Source organism: Coregonus lavaretus (assembly GCF_964263955.1).
Source record: "Coregonus lavaretus genome assembly, chromosome: 13".
Taxonomy (NCBI): domain Eukaryota; kingdom Metazoa; phylum Chordata; class Actinopteri; order Salmoniformes; family Salmonidae; genus Coregonus; species Coregonus lavaretus.
In genome coordinates, this window is record NC_140000.1 from 29870658 (window position 1) to 29891873 (window position 21216).

The 21216-nt window shown below is 43.6% G+C and overlaps 2 protein-coding genes across 2 annotated transcripts; one reads left to right on the forward strand and one right to left on the reverse strand.

Moving 5' to 3' along the window:
* Positions 1 to 1163: 1163 nt before the first annotated feature.
* On the reverse strand, positions 1164 to 4073 carry LOC311139166 (nuclear receptor subfamily 0 group B member 2-like). The gene is made up of 2 exons (XM_084174058.1): positions 3285 to 4073; positions 1164 to 2960 (listed from the first exon to the last, which is right to left on the reverse strand). Exons 1-2 carry the CDS (start codon positions 3814 to 3816, stop codon positions 2719 to 2721), a joined length of 774 nt encoding a protein of 257 aa, XP_084030184.1. The 5' UTR covers positions 3817 to 4073; the 3' UTR covers positions 1164 to 2718.
* A 6036-nt stretch (positions 4074 to 10109) lies between these two features.
* LOC311140015 (zinc finger protein 407-like) lies at positions 10110 to 17006 on the forward strand (the record flags this gene model as incomplete). Its single annotated transcript, XM_084174989.1, has 3 exons — positions 10110 to 10164; positions 12737 to 16370; positions 16990 to 17006. The coding sequence occupies exons 2-3, from the start codon at positions 12818 to 12820 to the stop codon at positions 17004 to 17006; spliced, it is 3570 nt and encodes a 1189-aa protein (XP_084031115.1). The 5' UTR covers positions 10110 to 10164; positions 12737 to 12817.
* Between the last annotated feature and the right edge of the window lie 4210 nt (positions 17007 to 21216).

A 21216-nucleotide genomic window follows, 5' to 3' on the forward strand; every position in this document is an offset into this window, starting at 1 on the left:
CGCAAATAAGTAAAGTTTGAAATATGTCACTGTCCATCAGCCAAGAGCTGTCGAAATTACATCTGTGATAAGTCCATAAACCGCAATGCATTTATGTGGTTTGTGTTTAGTCAGTTGAGTTCGCATTGGTCAAAGCAAAAGTGTAAGTCATGTTCTAACCTTTAATTAGAAGACATCGGGGCTGTAGAGAGAGACTTGTGGTACAACTACACTCACAGAGCACAGAAAGATCATGGCTGGGGATAAACTTCACATACTGTACTTCTGATGGAGCTACTGATCAGCACGGCTCTTCTTTGGACTGATCCTATGGGGGGCTTTGGAGATAGTGGAACACCCAATATCGATCCATGTGCCACTTTGTATCCTAAAGGTGATTGTTCCTCAACTAAGTGGCTGTTCCACAGAGCTGGATCTCAGAGTGTTACTGAAGTGGTCTCATATGGGAAGATCAGTGTTGAAAATACAGAAAGAGCAGAGAGACTGAGAGTGGGGCCTGGCTGCGCTCTGGTTGTTCAGAATATCAAAGATGAGGATGCTGGATGGTACACCTGTCAACATTACCCTACGGAATATGGCCCAAAATAAGGGGATGGTCTGGTTTATCTCTCTGTCCTGTCGATCTCTTCATCGACACCAGTGCAGATCTAAAGCCTCTCCTGACCTTCCTTGACTTCACCCCAACATTCTCAGATCAAAGTCCTCTCTCTGTGATGTCAATCAGTTGCATAGGGCTCTGTGTGGCACTGCCCTTAATGGTTGTCATAGTTGGTGTTTACACCTAAATGAGGGACCTCCAAAAACCAGAGGTTTCTTCAGGCATGGAGGTGACAGAGCTCCAAGTCTTGGGCTGATGTCCTGCTCCTCCTCACTCGCAGTTCTCTCTTGAAGATGCCATGTTCTCGACTGTAAATGTATTGATTGCGTAAGTTCTTTACTGATTTTATTACTTTTACTGTTAGCTACATTAAATTATGTTAGGAAGATTTGAACATGCATTTATTATATATTTTTGAAATGTTTTCTGGAGACATATCCCTTGGCTCCAAAGCCTTTTTCTTGGTTTCGACATAGGGTTTTGCTTTTGTGAATTGCTCTGTAAAAATGTCTATTCTAATTTGTGAATACAAAGGAATAAAATAATGTAGAATATATCTTTGAGATCTGATTAATCTGTCTTTATTGCTGCATAAATAAACACTCTGTACTGTGCATTCAAAGAGCAGTAAGATACTTATTGTTCGGTAGCACTGTACTTGAATAAAAAAAGAAAACGTAAAAGAAAATAAATACAATTTATCACACATTTTCACCTTAATGTTTTTGTGAAAAGTTGTTCACAGATCCAGTCTAGGGAAACTAAATCACAACCTAATGCTAGATGGTGTGACACTCTACATATGTTAAGATAGTATTCTTTATTTAGATATATAGAACACTGTGACATTTTTCGTTCAATCCTGACCTTGGCTTCATTAGACTGAAAATATTATTACTCCTCATATCTTATTGGTATGATAAGGAGAGCTTAGTGACTGTTATTGACTGTTGAGACAGTCACTATGCAGTTCCATCGAGGCTGTCTTTCATTGCTGCGGTGAACCACCGCTGTGTCATTGACTCCACACCGTCACCTTGGGGGGAGGGGTGGGACTCGTGAGAGGAGAGGGGCAGCAAGATGACGGTACCAGGCACCCAGCAGGTAAACCACCTTCCAAAGTGCCCTCTGTACCAGTGAGGTAATATAGATAAAGCTTACTGTAACTTGGGTTCAAACACAATATGAATCAACAGGAACTGGAGCAGGAAGTTGGAGACTTGAGGAGCACTCTCACACTACTGTGATAGTCTTGTCTATGTATGAAAACATCACTGATGCTCCACTCCACTCATTCCCAATTCCCAACACAGATTCACTCTAACCCAATGATTAGGGGGGAGAATGTGGGCTTTGAATCCTGCACATATTATTCCAGTGCACTGCTTATTAGTAGTTACTTTAGAAGAGATACGTTTAAATTGAGCTTGAAGAGCTCCTTGAATGGCAATGCCTCCTGTAATATAGACCTCTTGAACAGGGGATGTTTAATCTACTGTTTGTATGCTTGTCTCACAAACCATATTCCAAATTGTAAAGACATAACACAATAATTGTATAAAAATATATTTATAAAAAATATTCTGGAGGCAGTCCCAGAAATTATTTACATTATTCATCCAAACATACACAAAACAAACAATGTATCTTGACAGTATTCTGCACAATATACATGATTTTAAGGAATGTATATTGTAAGACTGTAGTGTAGCCTGTCTGATATAACCAGTAAAATATCTGTTATAACTACCAGCCATTGTGACCTAAATTTTCTACACAATATTTTGCAAATATACAGTAAATGTTGCTAATTCATAGTTGGATGTAAACAATAGCAAACTGTTCTCATATTTAAAAAATATATTTTTTCCTATTTGGTCAGACATGAAAACCTAACAGGGATAGTGTTTCTGTGAATAAAGAATACACATTTATTTTGTTTCCCCATTATGATGAGCACTTATTTGTCAATCTCTTAACCACATGACCAGACACCCCAACTCAGTCCTGGGGGCTCAATGTCCCTCACAGTGGGAGCCCAAACCCCTCAAGTTCAAGTTTCAACTTTATTGTCCCAGCGGGAAATTATATCAGGTCTCTGTATATCAGCTATACAGTAGCTACCTGCAGAAAAGCATATCGACCAGGAAGTCCAGCAGATCTGCTTGGCCTATGACAGGACGGAAGAAGAGCTCAGTGATGAGGTTGGGTGTGATGGTCTTGAGCATGGAGGCCGCGAGCAGGATGCGAGCGAAGCGGCCTCGGTCCCCGGGGTGGAGTGGTTGGACCACCTCCCTCAGAGCATGCTGAGCCTCCTGCTGTAAGCCCTCCACGAATAGAGCTGCCTTTAGGTCTTTCACATCTGTTGAGGAAGATAGAAATGTATCATGAGTGGACAAGCTACATTTTATACACAGTGGTACAGTACAGTACTGTTCAGTTATATATGACATTGCAATTGTTTTTTGTAACCCTACTGGTCAGCTGGATTCACTGACGGTATTTGATGTTTTGTTGCGTTGAGTCGACAGTGGGGACAAGCCCTTAACAAGCCTTATTTCATGTTTGAATTTTGTATGTAGGGAGGTTTATTAGATTATCAAGAAGCTGTGGGGACGTAAAATCCCTACAGAACAAGCGCTTCCATTGACTGGTTGAAATATTGAAGCTTTAAGGCAAACCTCACCTGGGTTAAATATCATGATGCCCTTGAGGTATGCGTATTCCTTTGGACTTAAATCCAGACTCCAGAACTTTTTGAGGCATGACTTGAGTTTGTTCACTCCAGCCAAGGTGGGCTGCTCTCTTTCCGTCTCTGAGCTCTCTTGAGAATTCAAGAGGATTCTTTTCAGCATGCTATCGGCAGGGGTGTCGATGACGTCAAAGTTCATGCCTTTCTGGGCCAGACCCAAAATAAAGAGTGGTGCCCAGCAACTTTGGAGGAGCGATAGTTGATCGTTCGGTGGGAGTTGGTTGAAGGCAGGTAAGTTCTTCATAAAGTGAATTGTTTTCACCAGCACTCCCGATGCCTCTTGGCAAATGTCTGCTGGACTTTTCAAGCACACTGTCCGTCGCATCTCGCAGTTGCATCTATGAGGCATCAAGTTGTAGTTCAGGTTGTTGTGGCTTGACTTGTCATTTTCTCGACTGAGGATGTTGTAAAGGATAGCATTTGACTGCCTATCATTGTAATCTGTACATTGACATGCGTTATCCATTTTGATGAGATATAGAACAAACTCTCAAAAACAAAATGAAAAGCTGAAATACATTCAAATGTTCTTGTCCTACCAAGACAGGCTCTCGTTGAGGTGGTGTGTGGTTGTGCAGATGCCTTACACCATGCCTCTATTTATAAGGCCAACCCACTGAGCTAAACTCGTGCACCTTGACCTGTCAATACTCCCTTGGTGAAAAACAAAGAGCCCCTAAAGAGCAGACAACTCGACTGACGGCCTCCCCTAAAGAGCAGATAACGTTTTCTCAATGAAAACCAATGGATAGAGCATATCCATTTAGGGTGGGGTGAGCCTAATCTTTGAGCCTCTGTCATTACCCCAGGCTGTACCAAGCTACCAAGGACTGTGGGAGTACTCAAGCACACTGTATATAGCTCTGCTCATTGCCAGCCCACACCTAAGTTGGACACGGATCAATGTAAACAGGTAAGGGAGCATTGATCTCTCAGCTAAGTCCTTGAGAGATGTAGCCATCCTGAACTTTTTATCTTACTAAGTTTAGTTCAGGCTTACTAAGGGCTAAATATTCCAAAAACAGTAGGCCTGCATATCTGAATGGATTTCTAGGAGTTGGATGTCCCAAAGTAATGAAAACTTTCAATATGACAGATATATGACTGACGTTTCTTGTGGAGTTCTGCCATATTTCAGTTTTAAAGAAATGGTACATCCATTTATAATTTACATTACAGCACATTTTACATTGAACAAAAGCTTACAACTTAGTTTTGTACAATGCCAGGAATGACAGACGGAATTAGTGAAGGAAAACAATAGTGAAACATAGCGTGATTGTGTGGATTTGGTAGCTCCAGCAGTGCCTATCTACCCTAAACCCTGATCACAGCCATGTGTCCCCACCGTACATTCCACACTGACTCAGAAGCCTGTCTCATCAATAATGTGTTTTCTGGGCAAATCTGGCCAGCAGACATCTCGATACCCAGACCCAAACCAATACCAGACCCCAACCAAACCAATACACAACCTCGAGACCCACACCAAGAACCAAACTCTTGAGACTGAAACCCAGACCAAGTGTATCGAGAACCTGACGAGCCCAAGACCAGTTAAAATGTGGAAAAACAAGATCCAGACTGAGACCCAGAGAAAGACCAATCTGAAAGCGTCCCATCCGGCTTCCACCAAAAGCAAGGTGCCCTGACACTTTTGTGTTGTGTCACTACTTTTTAGTCACATAACTCTGACAAGAGATTTCTTGACCAAATGAGATGAGAGTCTAACTACGGTCTGCGACCATGAGTTGAGATCCCGACCTAGACCTGAAAATGTATGCTGGGGCCAGACCCAGTGACAAGACCAAGACCACATTTACAGTATGTGGCATTGTGTGACCACAACATCAAGATTCCGTCTCTGGTTTCAACCAACTTAACCATTTACAGTATGTAAAGATACTTAAAGAGTTTTGCAAAAAAACATGATTATTTGTCTCTCTGAACTTAAACAATCAAGTGATAGATTTCAAACATGTCTGTCATTGAACAACCCCATGCCATGATTAGATAGTGAAAAAACACAAATGTTAAAAATGTGTGGATATTGTTTGTTATCTTTGCAGTGCCTAGCACAGAGGTTTGAACCAGATAAGCTAATTACTTTTATTAGTCTGATAAATTAACAGGATGTGAGCATGTGTCATATGTGTTTGGGTAAGGAGGCGTAGTATTCAGAATAGATCAAAGGGAACCCTGGTTACCAAAACACTATTGCTTCAATATCATCTTTTATACTTTTTATCATATTTTATCAAGCTAGAGTCTCTGATACATTGTTTCAACTTTCAAATACTGTTTCATAGATATCTAGAATTCTACATGCAGTCTATCTATAGCCGTGGCAAAATGTGTAAATCAGAGATTTCCTGCTGAAGGTAGTCAAGGTCATGAGCTGAACGACTGCAATAAAGAGATTGCAGGTGCAGGCTGCCGATGGCATCACCAGTCACCTGAATGATTGCATGACTTCCACTTTTAGTCACATAATTCTGACATGAGATGGTGCCCATTGGTGTATTTTGAGTAGTCTCTCCTAACAGACGAAAAAACATCAACATGTTTTACGTCTGTGGGATATGAGGATTATGAAGAACTATTCTACCGGTGTGCTGGTTTTTGCATCAATGATTATTTGGACGAATCACGGTTTTGTCGGGGTACACCTACACCTGATATTCAGAAGGGGAGGGGATTTGGCCTATGGACTTGGCTGGGAGGATTTTAGAGGAGGGTGTGGATTGTCTCCTACCAAAGAGGATCCACCCTGGTTCCGCCACTCGCACTAGGCCAAACATCTCAACCTCTCCTCCATAACAAATTGAATAGCTCGCTGAAGGCCAGCGCTCACGGAACATGTGGTACACGCAAGATGTGGTTGCCGAGATACATTTCAAGAGTCCATAACAACTACGGTCTTGTCCAAGACCATGAGCCAAGACCAATTCCCAGACCAGGGCATAGGTGCCAAGACCTAGACCAAGAACAAGTGTATCAAGACCTTGACGAGACCAAGACCGCTTTTATTTACCTTGACGAGACCAAGACCGCTTTTATTTTTGACATGGTAATTGGTGTGTATCTGACTTCAAATCCATCATTTCAGATATCAAGTCCTTATTGAGTAAGGATGATGTGACGAATTGGCTAAAAATTAAACTGAATTTAAGATAGACAACATTTCTCTGGCTATAACCTGTTACAGTCTGCACAGGGAGGTGTGAGATCTGTATTGTGGCATATTCTAGGGCTTTTATATCTGTATTCTCACGCACCACTAACTAGCTGCTTTAACGAAAACACTGGATATTTCACCAGACACATTCTCTACTGGGAAATATTGATCCATCATAGCCAGACATGCAGGTCTCCACTCTCCAGGGCAAGCATCCAGGTATTGTAACTCATGAGGCATGCAGGCTGTTGTAAATGCCTTTGATAAGGCTTGTTTATTGAGGTGAGGAGCAGTCTGAGACGGGCACGGAGGACAGACGCTTATCACCACAGATATAGTACAAATAAAACACTGTCCTTCATTCTGGAAGAATGTCGTAAGGGCTGCATTCTGCGATCTTTGGAGAACAAGAACCTTAAAGTGCTACATTTGCTCTGAGACATATGACGCAATGGCCATCGCTGTCACCTGAGGAATGTCCTTGCATCAAGTTGTTGACATGCTTTATTGCTTTCACACTGCTTTCAATACACGCCAGCCAATGTCTGATGCCTCTACTTTCAGCTTGTAACACTGTTTATACTGTGTTGTAAAGACAGAAACAGTTGATAGTAACAGCAATCATTACTGGAACATTTTCTAGTGAGGAAGTTTATTGCGCAGTTCAACCAATAATCAAATTATTATCATGAAGTTACTATACAACTGTAATTATCGTGGTATATTTGTTTGTCATATTCAATGTCCCCTGAACAATATCACTTATTAAGTACAGGGATAGATAGTAAGCTGCAGCGGCTCTCCTCTCTGCTTCCAGGGTCATTGAACTCTAGAGTGGGATATACTGTCCTGTCTGACTCTGTGTGTGACAGCCACAACTCTTATTGGCCTTGATCTACTGTGCATGTCACAAAGGTTCACATGAATCAACGTTCATATGGGCACCAGCCCCGGTCGGTGACATCGCCGCCTCGTGACAGCATGTTGAACTCCCAACACGGCACGCTTTCTAGTTATCTGAAGGATCTTGTCCATGGACTTGGAGCTCCCTCAAACGTGTACAGTATCACTTACAGTAGGTCAATATCTATTCGTATATCATGACACTTGCCTAAAGGATGTGATTTTCATTTACTGATTGGATGACTACTCTTTTTTGCTGCTTTTTATTTTCACAAAAAAATGGTTTTAATTCCTCAAGAGTTTGCTGTAGTTTTGGAGACTTATATGTTGCCACCATTTTATTTATCCAACTCTATTTGAATTTGATCTGTATTCTAATTCTCTTACTGAAGGGTTCTGAATTCAAAGTTGAGTGACCCTTGTGAAAAGCACACTTCATCAGTCCAATTATCTATACTTTTCAGGCTGAAGTGGATTTGTGTCACTTGGTGTCAGCACCCAGAAGCCACCTATATTTCTCATTTTATTGTCTCCAATTCAAAAATACTGTCATAAAAGCAGAGTTCAAGGCCAAGGAGAGGCCTTCCTCTTTGTCGTTGAACTGTGATAACCCACAGGTATTCTACAATAGTTGTTTCTAGGGCAAGACAGTAGTAACAAGGAACTCAGAAACCATTTGATAGTTTATGACTTAGTCACAATTAAAATTGATTTTCACGGCATTGCATAACATATATTGTTACGGTTTATACAGAGCGTCCTTACGGAAAATAAGGTTATATTTCATGGATTCAAATAACTTAATAATAAATAATGCCATTTAGCAGACGCTTTTATCCAAAGCGACTTACAGTCATGCGTGCATACATTTTTTTTTTTGTATGGGTGGTCCCGGCGATCGAACCCACTACCTTGGCGTTACAAGCGCCGTGCTCTACCAGCTGAGCTACAGAGGACCACATACTTGATGGATTATTAGAAATATGCCAATCTGTAATAGTTGTTTTATTATACAGTAAGTAACCTATTGTTTCAAAGTCTACGCTGGAGGTACAAATCCTGTAAAATATGACCATCTCATTCAAGACTGCTCAGGGTTCTGGGTAGGAAATTTGGGTGCAGCCTAAAAGCCTAAGTGGGGTCCTCTTCTGATCTCAATTTCTGCACTGATCTAAAACACCTGGACATGTGATCGCAAATCACCTGGTAGCCCCCTCCCCCTCAGTACAAAAGGAATGAGACTACACAACACATGCACTATACAAAGTATAGTCAAAGTAACAACAGAATCACATTAGATTACTATTTTTTATTATTTTCAAAGGATTACATATTTTATCATTTTAATAGTCATTATTTCGTAATTCGCTCAACCCTGGTAGCAGTACTGCACACCGTCCATATTGTATCTAACAGGCAAATACCTAAATGCAGGTATTATGGGTTCTGTGTTATTACATGTATTACTAACCATGGGGAAAACATTTTAGCACCCTCTAGTGTTCTTCTAGGAGAAGCATGGTCAGCCATTCAAGCAGTGTTTATTTTAATTATTATTTGCAATGGGGTTACATCAAAATGTATCTCAAGCCATCACTGTTAAAAATCAATAACCAATTCAATTTTCTATTTGCAATTGCTTCGAGATAACTAATGAAAGGACCAAAGAGCAAATGTTGGTTTGTTGCGTGAAATCAATGTATTGATGATGAGGCATCCTGCAAGGAAGACAGGCAGTTTCAGTCAGTATCCAACATAGCCAACCCTTCCTCCCTTAGTAAAGACAACTGGGTACAAGTGACTAATGAACCTAATGAAAAATTGGAGATGGGGGCTGCGTTCCCAACCATCCATGTCATATAATTTTGACTGTGATGAATTAAGGAAAATTACTGGGAAAGTAAACAGTGTACTCAATGCACGGGTATAATTTATCACCTCCTGACCTGACAGACTACCATATCAATTAAGGCACATTAATCCATTTTCAAACCTCACCAACGAACAGGGACGTCACATGGCTACTACGGTGATTAATCACTGACAATGTTAATTGATACATTGTGTGTCTGTCTGGAGTGATGCTCCCACTTGTGGGCTGTATACAATTGCCAATGAAATTGAGCAGTGGAATACAGGGACAGTGCAAAAAAAGACTAGGGTTGAAGGTGAATTACTGGAGAAATAGTGCATGTTTGAGATCAATTACATTGCAGTCAGACTGTGCAGAATCACTGATCTACAAATCACCTTGCATCCCAAATCTACTCATTATGAGATTGTGATTCTGCCTTCCTCGCCTTGCTGGAACTGAGCCCCTGATCACAGGTGTGATCATTTGATACCTGTTGTTGAGCATCTCAGTTGTCTAAAAAGTAGGCTAGTTCCCTCTCTGCCATCTAATTTCTTTAATCTGCAATGATGTGAAAGAATTTAGGCCTACAAGTGAAAGCGTTCACATACTAGTTGGAACTAGGAAACATCCGTCTTACTAACTGGTTGAAGTGTTACACGGAACGCGTTCAGCGAATCAGCAAGTCAGAGTTTCCTAGTTCCGACTAGCATATGAACGCGGCATTAAACCCCAACCCATCATCATTCTAAGTCGGGAATTTCCGAGTTGTCTGGAACGCGGCATCAGCTTGCTAGAGTGACGTATGGTACGTGCTACGGTACGCCACTTGTGACCAAGGGGGAAAAGCGCGGACATTGAGAATACTGGGGAAATTGTAGGTAAGCTGATAAAACTACCATCATATCGATTACTTAAATACGGGTCTGTAATTCCTAAAGCATTATGGATATTTACAATTTATGTACAGCAACTGTTTAGCTTATAAACACCAGTATTTCAAAGGTCGACATTAGCTTCCTTTTTGGGCCTCTGTGCTGCCGTCGTTTTCAGGAGCATAGGAACAAACAAGACCCACTTATGTGCCGCTCTCATTGGACGACAGTGAAAATACTGTTATCTGATAGGATTGGCTTCACGTAACTCAAATTACTAGCTCTTCTGTATTTTCATGAATATTTTGAACATATCGGAATCGAAATGATAGTTGCCATAAATAGGAACGAGTATGAATGAAATAGCTACATCCAAACCGACTTTGACGCTAATTTCCCAAAAGTCGAATATTGCTTAGATACCGATTGGAATGATGACCCATAAATTGAGAAGTTTTTGCAGAGCTCTGGCATTGGTAGCCACTAGCCTTAACTATCTCGTACATGCATAACCACCGGACCAGAACAACTATGCTAGCTAGCTAGTTAGACCCGCGTTCCTTTAAGTGGCTAACGCTAGCTAATGCTAAGCTAGTTAGATAAGGAGCTACTTGCCTACCTCTGCTTAACATTCCGCTCTGTCCAGGGCAACGTGGAGACGGGCTGAATAACGAGTCTTCAGCAGGAAAATACAGTTTGAATTCGTGCAATAATATGTGAAATGTACCTGGTTGGCTGTCAAGTGATAGACACAGTTCGTCAGATAATTGTATTCACTCCCTGACTGACTGAAAACATGCAAAGTGCCCTTATTAATTATTCTACTTTCATCACATACTGTATTTTCTCACTCCAGTAACCACCTGACCTCCTTCAAGTCTTTAATTACACTGATCAAAAATATAAATGCAACATGTAAAGTGCTGGTCCCATGTTTCATGAGCTGAAATAAAAGAGGACAGACATTTTCCATACGCACAAAAAGCTTATTTCTCTCAAATTTTGTGAACACATTTGTTTACATCCCTGTTAGTGAGCATTTAATCCTTTGTCAAGATAATCCATCCACCTGATAGGTGTGGCATATCAAGAAGCTGATTAAACAGCATGATCATTAAACAGGTGCACAGTGTGCAGGGGACAGTAAAAGGCCACTAAAATGAGCAGTTTTGTCACACAACACAATGCCACAGATGTCTCAAATTTTGAGGGAGTGTGCAATTGGTATGCTGACTGCAGGAATGTCCACCAGAGCTGTTGCCAGATAATTTAAATGTTAATTTCTCTACCATAAGCCACCTCCAACGTCATTTTAGAGAATTTGGTAGTACGTCCAACTGGCCTCACAACCGCAGACCACGTGTAACCACGCCAGCCGAGGACCTCCACATCCGGTTTCTTCGCAGGCGGGTGCGGAGGAGTAATTATGTCTGTAATATAGCCCTTTTGTGGGGAAAAACTCATTCTGATTGGCTGGGCCTCGCTCCCCAGTGTGTTGGCCTGGCTCCCAAGTGGGTGGGCCTATGCCCTCCCATGGCCTCCCATGGCTGCGCCCCTGGCCAGTCATGTGAAATCCATAGATTAGGGCCTAATTTATTTATTTCAATTTAGTTCCTTATATGAACTGTAACTCAGCAAAATCTTTGAAATTGTTGCATGTTGCGTTTATATTTTTTACCATGTAATCTCTCATCAATTTGACACTATCGTGAGATAAATCAATACTCTGAAGACATGTCTTGGCAAGGCATGTGAGAGGGTGGCTAGACTGGTTACTGGAACAGGTGGGAAAAGGTTCAGGTCAGGTTGAGTTAATTGAGACATTTATAAATCATTGCCTACTTTTAAAGCAAACTTGACCACGCATATAATTCATTTCACGTAGTATCTATAAGTTTGAGGAGAGTAGTCATAAAATCTGATGGGGAACAAAAATGAGTTCTTGTAATGTCAAGGTGGGGCCATGTCCCATGTAATTGGGAATCATATTTTTGGCATCAGGCTGAAACAAATATTGCATAGCAATGACATTTTGGCCAAAAGTCTCCCAAGCGATTGGGACCCCATCCAGAGAGATGGTGCCTAGATGTAGATAGGTCACAAGAAGGGAGAGTGAAATATCTAAGCCGGCTAAGTTCTTGTTAGGTGACTGTGTCAACCATCAGATGTACAAAGTCTATTGTATAATGTTTATAAATTAGGTAGTGAAGTTAAATAGATTTAAAGGGGAGAGGTAAATAGAATCTAGGCCTAATTAATTGTAACCTACTTCAATCTATGCTACTGACCACTCACTGCCTTTCCCCGTTTTTAGCTTATTTTTATCTAGAGATAGTCATTTGATCACATGCTAATATCCAACATCAACCACCTTATCATTGAACAGTTTCATTCTAAAAGCACTAGATGGCGACCGATAGCTACATTTGGCCTACTTCATTTTTGAACATGCAGAATGATCTCTGAATAGCCTACTCCTTCTATACAATTTGAAACACAGTATTGTTATATTTATTTTGTTCAGCTAATTTCACAGTCAATTATATGAGGATTGCCCATCTTAAATGTTCTTTTACAGGAACAGGATCATAACTTAATTGATTGCTGGAACAGAGTCCAATTTCCTCTTCTCATGTAAAGGCATCAGGAGGTGTCTAACATGGACAGAGAATTAAGGTCAGGGAAGGAGATTAATGAGGACAAGGTGCCTCATCATGGGGACACAGGAAGTGTCTCCACAGAGGAAATGGAGAGTGGAGGAATTCCTTCCCCAGCGAAGAGGCCCAGGCCTGATGATGTCACAGCTGAAAGCACAGGAGAGATTGAGGAGGACACCGGCGGTGAGGTGGCTGATGGGAAGGAGTCAGACCAGCCCCCTCGGGCTGAGGTGAACGTTACCCCGGAGACAGGTTATGGCTGTACCTGTCCCATCTGTGGCTTTGTGGCCAAAAGTCCAACTGCCTTGAAGATTCACTCCAAGAGGAAGCACACCGGTAGAGGAAAGACCAGAGGTGTGAGCTCAGCTGATGTACTTGTTGAAATAGATGGCTCCACAACCGGAGCAACAGCACAGAGTTCAAATTACAAGACAGGTGGAGACACTGAGGAGAAAGTGAGCAGCAGTGAGAGACAGCAGGATGCCACAGAGAGTCAGAGCCAGGGCACAGAGGCAGGGGGTTCTGAGGGGGAGGTGACTACAATAATAGCCAAAGAGGAAATTGCTGAGAAACAAGGGACAGGGAGAGATATTTTTGATAGGAAGGTGACTACAATAGCTACAGAGGAGATAGCAGAGGAGGAGCAAGAAGAGACCCCCGGTAAGAAGATAGTAGGTAAACGGGGCCCCAAGCCCAAGACTATACATGCTTGCAGCTACTGTGGTCACGAGTTTAGGGACAAGCCCAGCCTAGATACACACATCAAGAGACGCCACACCAAAGAGATGAATTACTTCTGTGAAGTCTGCTTGTACGCCTGTGTGGCAAAGTGCGACTACGAAAAGCACTGTCTTAGTAACAAGCACAACAAACGAGTCACGGAAAGCAGGGAATCCTCTGGCCTCTCGTCACCCATGGACAAGAAGACAGCCGAACAGGCTCAAATCTTTGCCTCCAGGATGACTCAGACCCGGGCGTCCAAGCGTGCGCTCGGTGCCAGGTTCCAGCTGCAGTGCGGGAGCTGCGAATTCAGGGTCAGTAACTCGGCTTTGCTGGAGAGCCACGCTCGGCTAAAGCACCATGGCGAGCATCGCTTCCTCTGTAATATCTGCCACTACTACACCGCTACATCTGAGTGGATGGACACACATGTGTCCTCGGAGAGCCACCAGCATGTGGCTGAGGAGAAAAACACAGGGTCCTCCTTTGAGGAGTGCGTTGACAAGGTGAGCATAGATTCGGTCGGTGACGACATGCTGACAGATGACGTGGCAGTAGGGGTCATTGGACATGATGGAGAGCTGCACCCTGATGTTAATGAGAAAGCTGTTGAGGCTGCGAAAGCCGTGTTGGAGAACATGGAAGAGCACATGGACGAGAGAAGACCCCCCAAGAGGAGGAGAGGCAGGCCAAAGGGGCCTGCTGCAACTACATGTGAATACTGTGGCCTTCTCGCTTCCAATAGTACCAATCTAAACGTCCATATTCGTCGTAAGCACAGCCGGCAGTACAGCTACACCTGCAGGCTTTGTTCTTACAACTGTGTGACGAAAGGTGACATGGACCGACACTGTATCACAAAGAAGCACCTTAAACGCATGGAGGATGCTAGCAGTGATGGCCAAGTGGACCTGGATACATCAGTGCAGGTTGTGAGTACAGAGTCAGGCTCTCAGGCCAGCGAGGGTGAGGCTATACATCACAATAGTGCAGTCAGAGCAGGGTCCAAAGGAGAGGAGGGGGCCACGGACGAAGCAGGGGAGCTGTCGCAAGACGACGACAAAGCACAAGTGAGCAGCCCGAAAAAGAGCAAGTACGACTTGGTCAACTCCTGCAGCCATTGCAACTTCGTAGCTCATTCGATTCCCTCCCTCGACCTCCACGTGAAGAGGAGACACACCCGGGACTTTGAGTTTGTGTGCCTGGCGTGTAGCTACTACGCGGTCACGCGTCGAGAGATGTCTCGCCACGCCTCCACGGACAAGCATAAGCAGAAGAGTGAGGTCTACCTAGAGAACCTGGAAAACTTTGTGATAAAAGACCTGGTACAGCCGGAGGAGGAGGCCATGGAGCTGGGGAGCAGAGATAACCCTGATGCTGACAACAATTCTCACACTGAGGATCCCTCCCCCTTAGTGCCCCCTGACACAGACATAGAGCAGCCCACTAACACAGACCAGCCCACAGACACAACTACAGACCAGCCTAACATTATAGACACAGACCAACCCACAGAAATAGATACAGAGCAACCCACAGACACAGACCAGCCCCCTATCACCGATACAGAGCAACCCACAGACACAGATACAGTCCAGCCTAACATTATAGACACAGACCAACCCACAGACACAGATACAGACCAACCCACAGACACAGACCAGCCCATCAACACAGACACAGACCAGCCCCCTATCACCGATACAGAGCAACCCACAGACACAGATACAGACCAACCCACAGACACAGACAAGCCCAACAACACAGACAAGGACCAGCCCCCTATCACCGATACAGAGCAACCCACAGACACAGCTACAGACCAGCCCACAGACACAGAGCATATTACCACTAACCCCACACAGACTTTTGACGTTTTGAGCAACGAGCATGCAGCCCCAGTAGTGGAAGTTAGTGGCACTGTTGTTGAGGAAAACATGGAGATCCAGGTGGCTGGTGAGGCATCCGATGGTGGCTCGGAACAAACCAGCAACGAAGCTCCATGTACGATTGAGCCTCAGGAAGCACCAGCAGACATCACCATAACACCGCCTGAGGAAGGCCAGAAGGAAGGGGCCGAGCCCGATGCGGAGCCAGAGCTAGTCTGTTCAGACGACGATGTTGAGATGGCTGATGAGAAACCCGACATCTCTTCTGTAGAGAAACAGCTCACCAGGGCGCTGCCGTTCGACGCTTGCATCGTACCTCTCAAGTCCTTGACTGAAGCCGAGCTGGCTCTGCATGAAGAACGCATGGCTCACTCTGTTGAGGGCCACTCTGGCCTGGCTGGAAGTGGCCTGGCCGGGGCGGGCAGTTTTCTGAAGATCAAAAGAACCAAACCTGTAGGGGCCTCAGGTCTGTCCAAGGGGTTAACTCCCAACCCCCGCATCCGCTGCGAAGACTGCGGCTTCGTGGCGGACGGTATGAGTGGCCTCAATGTGCACATCTCCATGAAGCACCCGACCAAGGAGAAGCACTTCCACTGCATGCTGTGTGGCAAGTCCTTCTACACGGAGAGCAACCTGCACCAGCACCTGACCAGCGCCGCCCACCTGCGCAACGAGCAGGCCAGCATCGAGGAGCTTCCGGAGGGCGGCGCCACCTTCAAGTGCGTCAAGTGCACGGACCCGTTCGAGACGGAGCAGGAGCTGTTCGTGCACATCAAGGAGAAGCATGAGGAGCTGCTGCGCGAGGTCAACAAGTATGTCCTGGAGGACACGGAGCAGATCAACCGCGAGCGCGAGGAGAACCAGGGCAGCGTGTGCAAGCACTGCGGCAAGGTGTGCAAGAGCAGCAACTCCATGGCCTTCCTGGCGCACGTTCGCACACACACAGGTACGTTGTCTTCCAAAACACTTATTTGAAAACCTTCACTGCTATTTATTTTTATTTTTATGATACATACTTCGTTTTTGATTAGTTATTATAAAGTCATTGATAGCTGCATCACTGATATTGATAGGTGTTATTATACAGTGTATACACCACTTAGAATTCACCAATCGTTACATGTTTTGGACATCGGGTTTTGAGATACCGTAGTCTAGCATATATAGCGGTATCAGGGTTAGGCCAGGAATCAGAGGAGAATGTAAAGACATGGTTCATGTAGTGGTGTGAGCTTAGGCCATGCGTTGGAGGAAAGGAGAAGGTAAAGACTGATTGAGCTGCAGGAGGAGAGACGCTAATGGACCACGGATTGGGATTCCCTGTGCACCGCCTGGTCAAAGACATGTGCGACTCATAATTGATGTGTCCATTACCAAGACTCAGTTGTAATTATAGTCAATAAGTCTCTGTAAATGTGTTAAAGCTTAGGCTAAAAGCATTGGAGACCCAAAGAGAGGTGGGCTAATAATTTAAAATAATCAATGCAGGCGTATTCAAAGCTCTTAATTTCCCTTGTGTGTGTGTGTGCGTGTTTGTATGTGTAACTTGTGTGTGTATGTGTCAGCCTTCATGGCGAGCTGATTATCCTCAATCCATTAAGATTTATCTTGTCATTTATAATGCAAATCAGGGTTCGGCTGGTCAGGTCTATGACTGGGGAATGTCCGGCAGATTAAGAATAGAGGGCGCTCCATTACTCTTCCTTGACCATGTGTATTAATTGCTTTTAAAATCAACTTAATGTAGGAATGAGAAGTGAGGGCGCCATCAATAAATGCCCTTCTCTGCTTCCTCCGGTCCGTCCCCCTTTCAGCCCAAACTTTAATGGGACTTTAATTGGAGTACAGACAGAGCTCTATGGTCGGTCTGGGTGTATTGTGTGTCTGAGGTTGTGTCTGTGTCTCTCTGTGTGTGTGTGGAGTGACTGACTAATGGCCGAGGAGTGTTAAGATGTGTGGACCGTCTCAGAGAGTTGACGGAGAGGTTGCCAGTAGCAGAGTCAATGAGAGTGCTGCCACGATGCACTATGGTAGTCCGGTCATGTGGGTCAGACTACTCAGATACTCAGGCTGCTGCTGCTTTCTCTAAGTGTGTGCCCTCACCAATCACAGAGACTACATGATTAGGCCTACTTCTGTTTGTGATGACCTCTCAACTTCTAAAATGGGGGAAGAGTCACCATCGTCTCACCATTGCAAACTGGTTCAGGTTAGCGTATAGTCTGTTTTGCTGGGGTACGTCCTACAATTGATCTGTTCAGAAAAATAAAAGCATATAAGCAGAGAAACTAACTGTCTTTACTTTGGCATTCCCCTCATGTCTCTGGCCAAAAAAAAATACACACTTTGTGGTTACGTGGAATGGGGAGACTCACACATACAGTATACTGTACAGTAAGACTGAATTGCAATTCTGTTTGATGTACAGTCGAGTAGTCTGAAAGGACAGACAACATCAATAAGAGAAAGATTATGAGGCCAAATGATCAACATTTTGATGTATCCTTTGTGGGATATTTGTTGAATCTGTAATATCCCCTTATGAGCCTACTACAGTATTTAATGTTGCCATGTAAACAACGCCATTACTCTGGGTCCAGCTGAGGAAAAGTGTTACTTAAGCAAATGAAAACAGTGACACTTTAAAAAGATGTGTTTATCAAAGTCAAGGGCACATTTGGAGGTCTCGATTGAGTTATGTCGTTATTTTTCCGGTAGCTTTTTCGATTGAATTATCTCTTTATTTATGAGATTGCTTTTCCTTTTGTTTCTTCATTTTGTGCCTCTTATTTGTAGAATGCACCTATTTCTTAGCATTTTGACAGCTTATGCTAGTTATTATTATTGCTAAGTTCCCTCATTACATTGAGTTATTCTCTCTTTGTATGTGATCATTTATCGTGGACACTTCTTCCAGTGCTGTGGAGCAGGACTGTGGAGTCTGCCAGTGTTTGGACTGGGAGCACGTCCAGATAATTTTAATTAAACCAAGATTTTATTTACTTGATTAATCAGTGAAATCAGGAGATGGTGGGAGGCTGCACGCATATTTGTCAATTTGTCCCCTGAAAAAAAGACTTGCATTTTGCCAATGAGAATGCAACTGGATTTGCATTTTGAGCTAAATTGGTCACTTTTTCACTTGAGAGAGCTGTCTGACCTTCTCAGGCCTGGGGTGGGTTGGACTAATGGGCAAACACACATACGCACCACACACACTTGCCAAACATGCACACACACACTCTTTCTCTCTAACACACACACACACAAACCCACCCAATGAGTTTCTGAAGGTGTAAAGAAACAAGTTACAGGAGCTTGGTTTGTATGTGTTGGTCTGGCTGTATGATGTCTGATAGGGCCTCTCTTGATAAAACAGTTTATCCTGGGGTGGTAGACAGACATGGATATTATGTCCCCACAATATTTGATTGAATATTCAACACTGGAAAAAACGGGTTTGCCGTTTTTAAAGGGATATTTCGGGATTTTGGCAACTACAGTGGGGGAAAAAAGTATTTAGTCAGCCACCAATTGTGCAAGTTCTCCCACTTAAAAAGATGAGAGAGGCCTGTAATTTTCATCATAGGTACACGTCAACTATGACAGACAAATTGAGATTTTTTTTTCCAGAAAATCACATTCTAGGATTTTTTATGAATTTATTTGCAAATGATGGTGGAAAATAAGTATTTGGTCACCTACAAACAAGCAAGATTTCTGGCTCTCACAGACCTGTAACTTCTTCTTTAAGAGGCTCCTCTGTCCTCCACTCGTTACCTGTATTAATGGCACCTGTTTGAACTTGTTATCAGTATAAAAGACACCTGTTCACAACCTCAAACAGTCACACTCCAAACTCCACTATGGCCAAGACCAAAGAGCTGTCAAAGGACACCAGAAACAAAATTGTAGACCTGCACCAGGCTGGGAAGACTGAATCTGCAATAGGTAAGCAGCTTGGTTTGAAGAAATCAACTGTGGGAGCAATTATTAGGAAATGGAAGACATACAAGACCACTGATAATCTCCCTCGATCTGGGGCTCCATGCAAGATCTCACCCCGTGGGGTCAAAATGATCACAAGAACGGTGAGCAAAAATCCCAGAACCACACGGGGGGGCCTAGTGAATGACCTGCAGAGAGCTGGGACCAAAGTAACAAAGCCTACCATCAGTATAGACACTACGCCGCCTGGGACTCAAATCCTGCAGTGCCAGACGTGTCCCCCTGCTTAAGCCAGTACATGTCCAGGCCCGTCTGAAGTTTGCTAGAGTGCATTTGGATGATCCAGAAGAGGATTGGGAGAATGTCATATGGTCAGATGAAACCAAAATATAACTTTTTGGTAAAAACTCAACTTGTCTTGTTTGGAGGACAAAGAATGCTGAGTTGCATCCAAAGAACACCATACCTACTGTGAAGCATGGGGGTGGAAACATCATGCTTTGGGGCTGTTTTTCTGCAAAGGGACCAGGACGACTGATCCGTGTAAAGGAAAGAATGAATGGGGCCATGTATCGTGAGATTTTGAGTGAAAACCTCCTTCCATCAGCAAGGGCATTGAAGATGAAACGTGGCTGGGTCTTTCAGCATGACAATGATCCCAAACACACCGCCCGGGCAACGAAGGAGTGGCTTCGTAAGAAGCATTTCAAGGTCCTGGAGTGGCCTAGCCAGTCTCCAGATCTCAACCCCATAGAAAATCTTTGGAGGGAGTTGAAAGTCCGTGTTGCCCAGCGACAGCCCCAAAACATCACTGCTCTAGAGGAGATCTGCATGGAGGAATGGGCCAAAATACCAGCAACAGTGTGTGAAAACCTTGTGAAGACTTACAGAAAACGTTTGACCTGTGTCATTGCCAACAAAGGGTATATAACAAAGTATTGAGAAAATTTTGTTATTGACCAAATACTTATTTTCCACCATAATTTGCAAATAAATTCATTAAAAATCCTACAATGTGATTTTCTGGAATTTTTTTTCTCATTTTGTCTGTCATAGTTGACGTGTACCTATGATGAAAATTACAGGCCTCTCTCATCTTTTTAAGTGGGAGAACTTGCACAATTGGTGGCTGACTAAATACTTTTTTCCCCCACTGTATGTCCTTTATCTACTTCCCTAGAGTCAGATGAATTCGTGGATACCATGTTTATGTCTCTGTGTCCAGTATGGAGGTAGTTTTGCAAGCTAATGCTAACTAGCGTTAACGCAATGACTGGAAGTCTATGGGTATCTGCTGGCATCGCCAAAATCCCAAAGTATCCCTTTAACATTCTAAAAATGAGACTAACATCGAAGGCTAGATATGGAAGGGGTGGATAGAGCGAGAGAGCGAGAGGGTTAAACATTGTGGGAGGGTTTCTCAAGGAAATTAATTAGTCATTACCCGTCTCATCTGGGATGTGAGGGAGTCACATTGCCCCTATGTGGATGGCAATATTAATTTAACATGACACTGCATTGATGGTCAATTTCAGTTTCATGGAGGCTGTTTAAGTGGAGTGGTGGAGTATTAATATGATGAGATGTGAGAAGGGAGGGATGCTACATCTCTCTCCTCCTACTATGTCTCATACTCACTCACACAGCCATCTGGCCAGATCCTCTCCCTCTGCGCCTGTCTCTTGCTTCACCTCGGCTTTGGCGTGTGTGTGCGTGTCCGTGTCTGCGTGTGTTTGTTTTGGGCGTGCAGCATAGGGGTGTATGTCGAGGCTAAATGAAGAGGCCCCGATTCACCGGTGCTCATGTGTTAACGCCCCTCCCTCGCCTGTTTGCAGGCCTTGTTA

Bases quoted from the DNA above. Each gene is read 5' to 3' on its own strand.
- LOC311139166 (XM_084174058.1), bottom strand. From the start codon at position 3,816: ATGGATAACGCATGTCAATGTACAGATTACAATGATAGGCAGTCAAAT. The intron at 2,961-3,284 runs GTGAGGTTTGCC...CTTCCTCAACAG, and splicing joins CATCATGATATTTAACCCAG to ATGTGAAAGACCTAAAGGCA.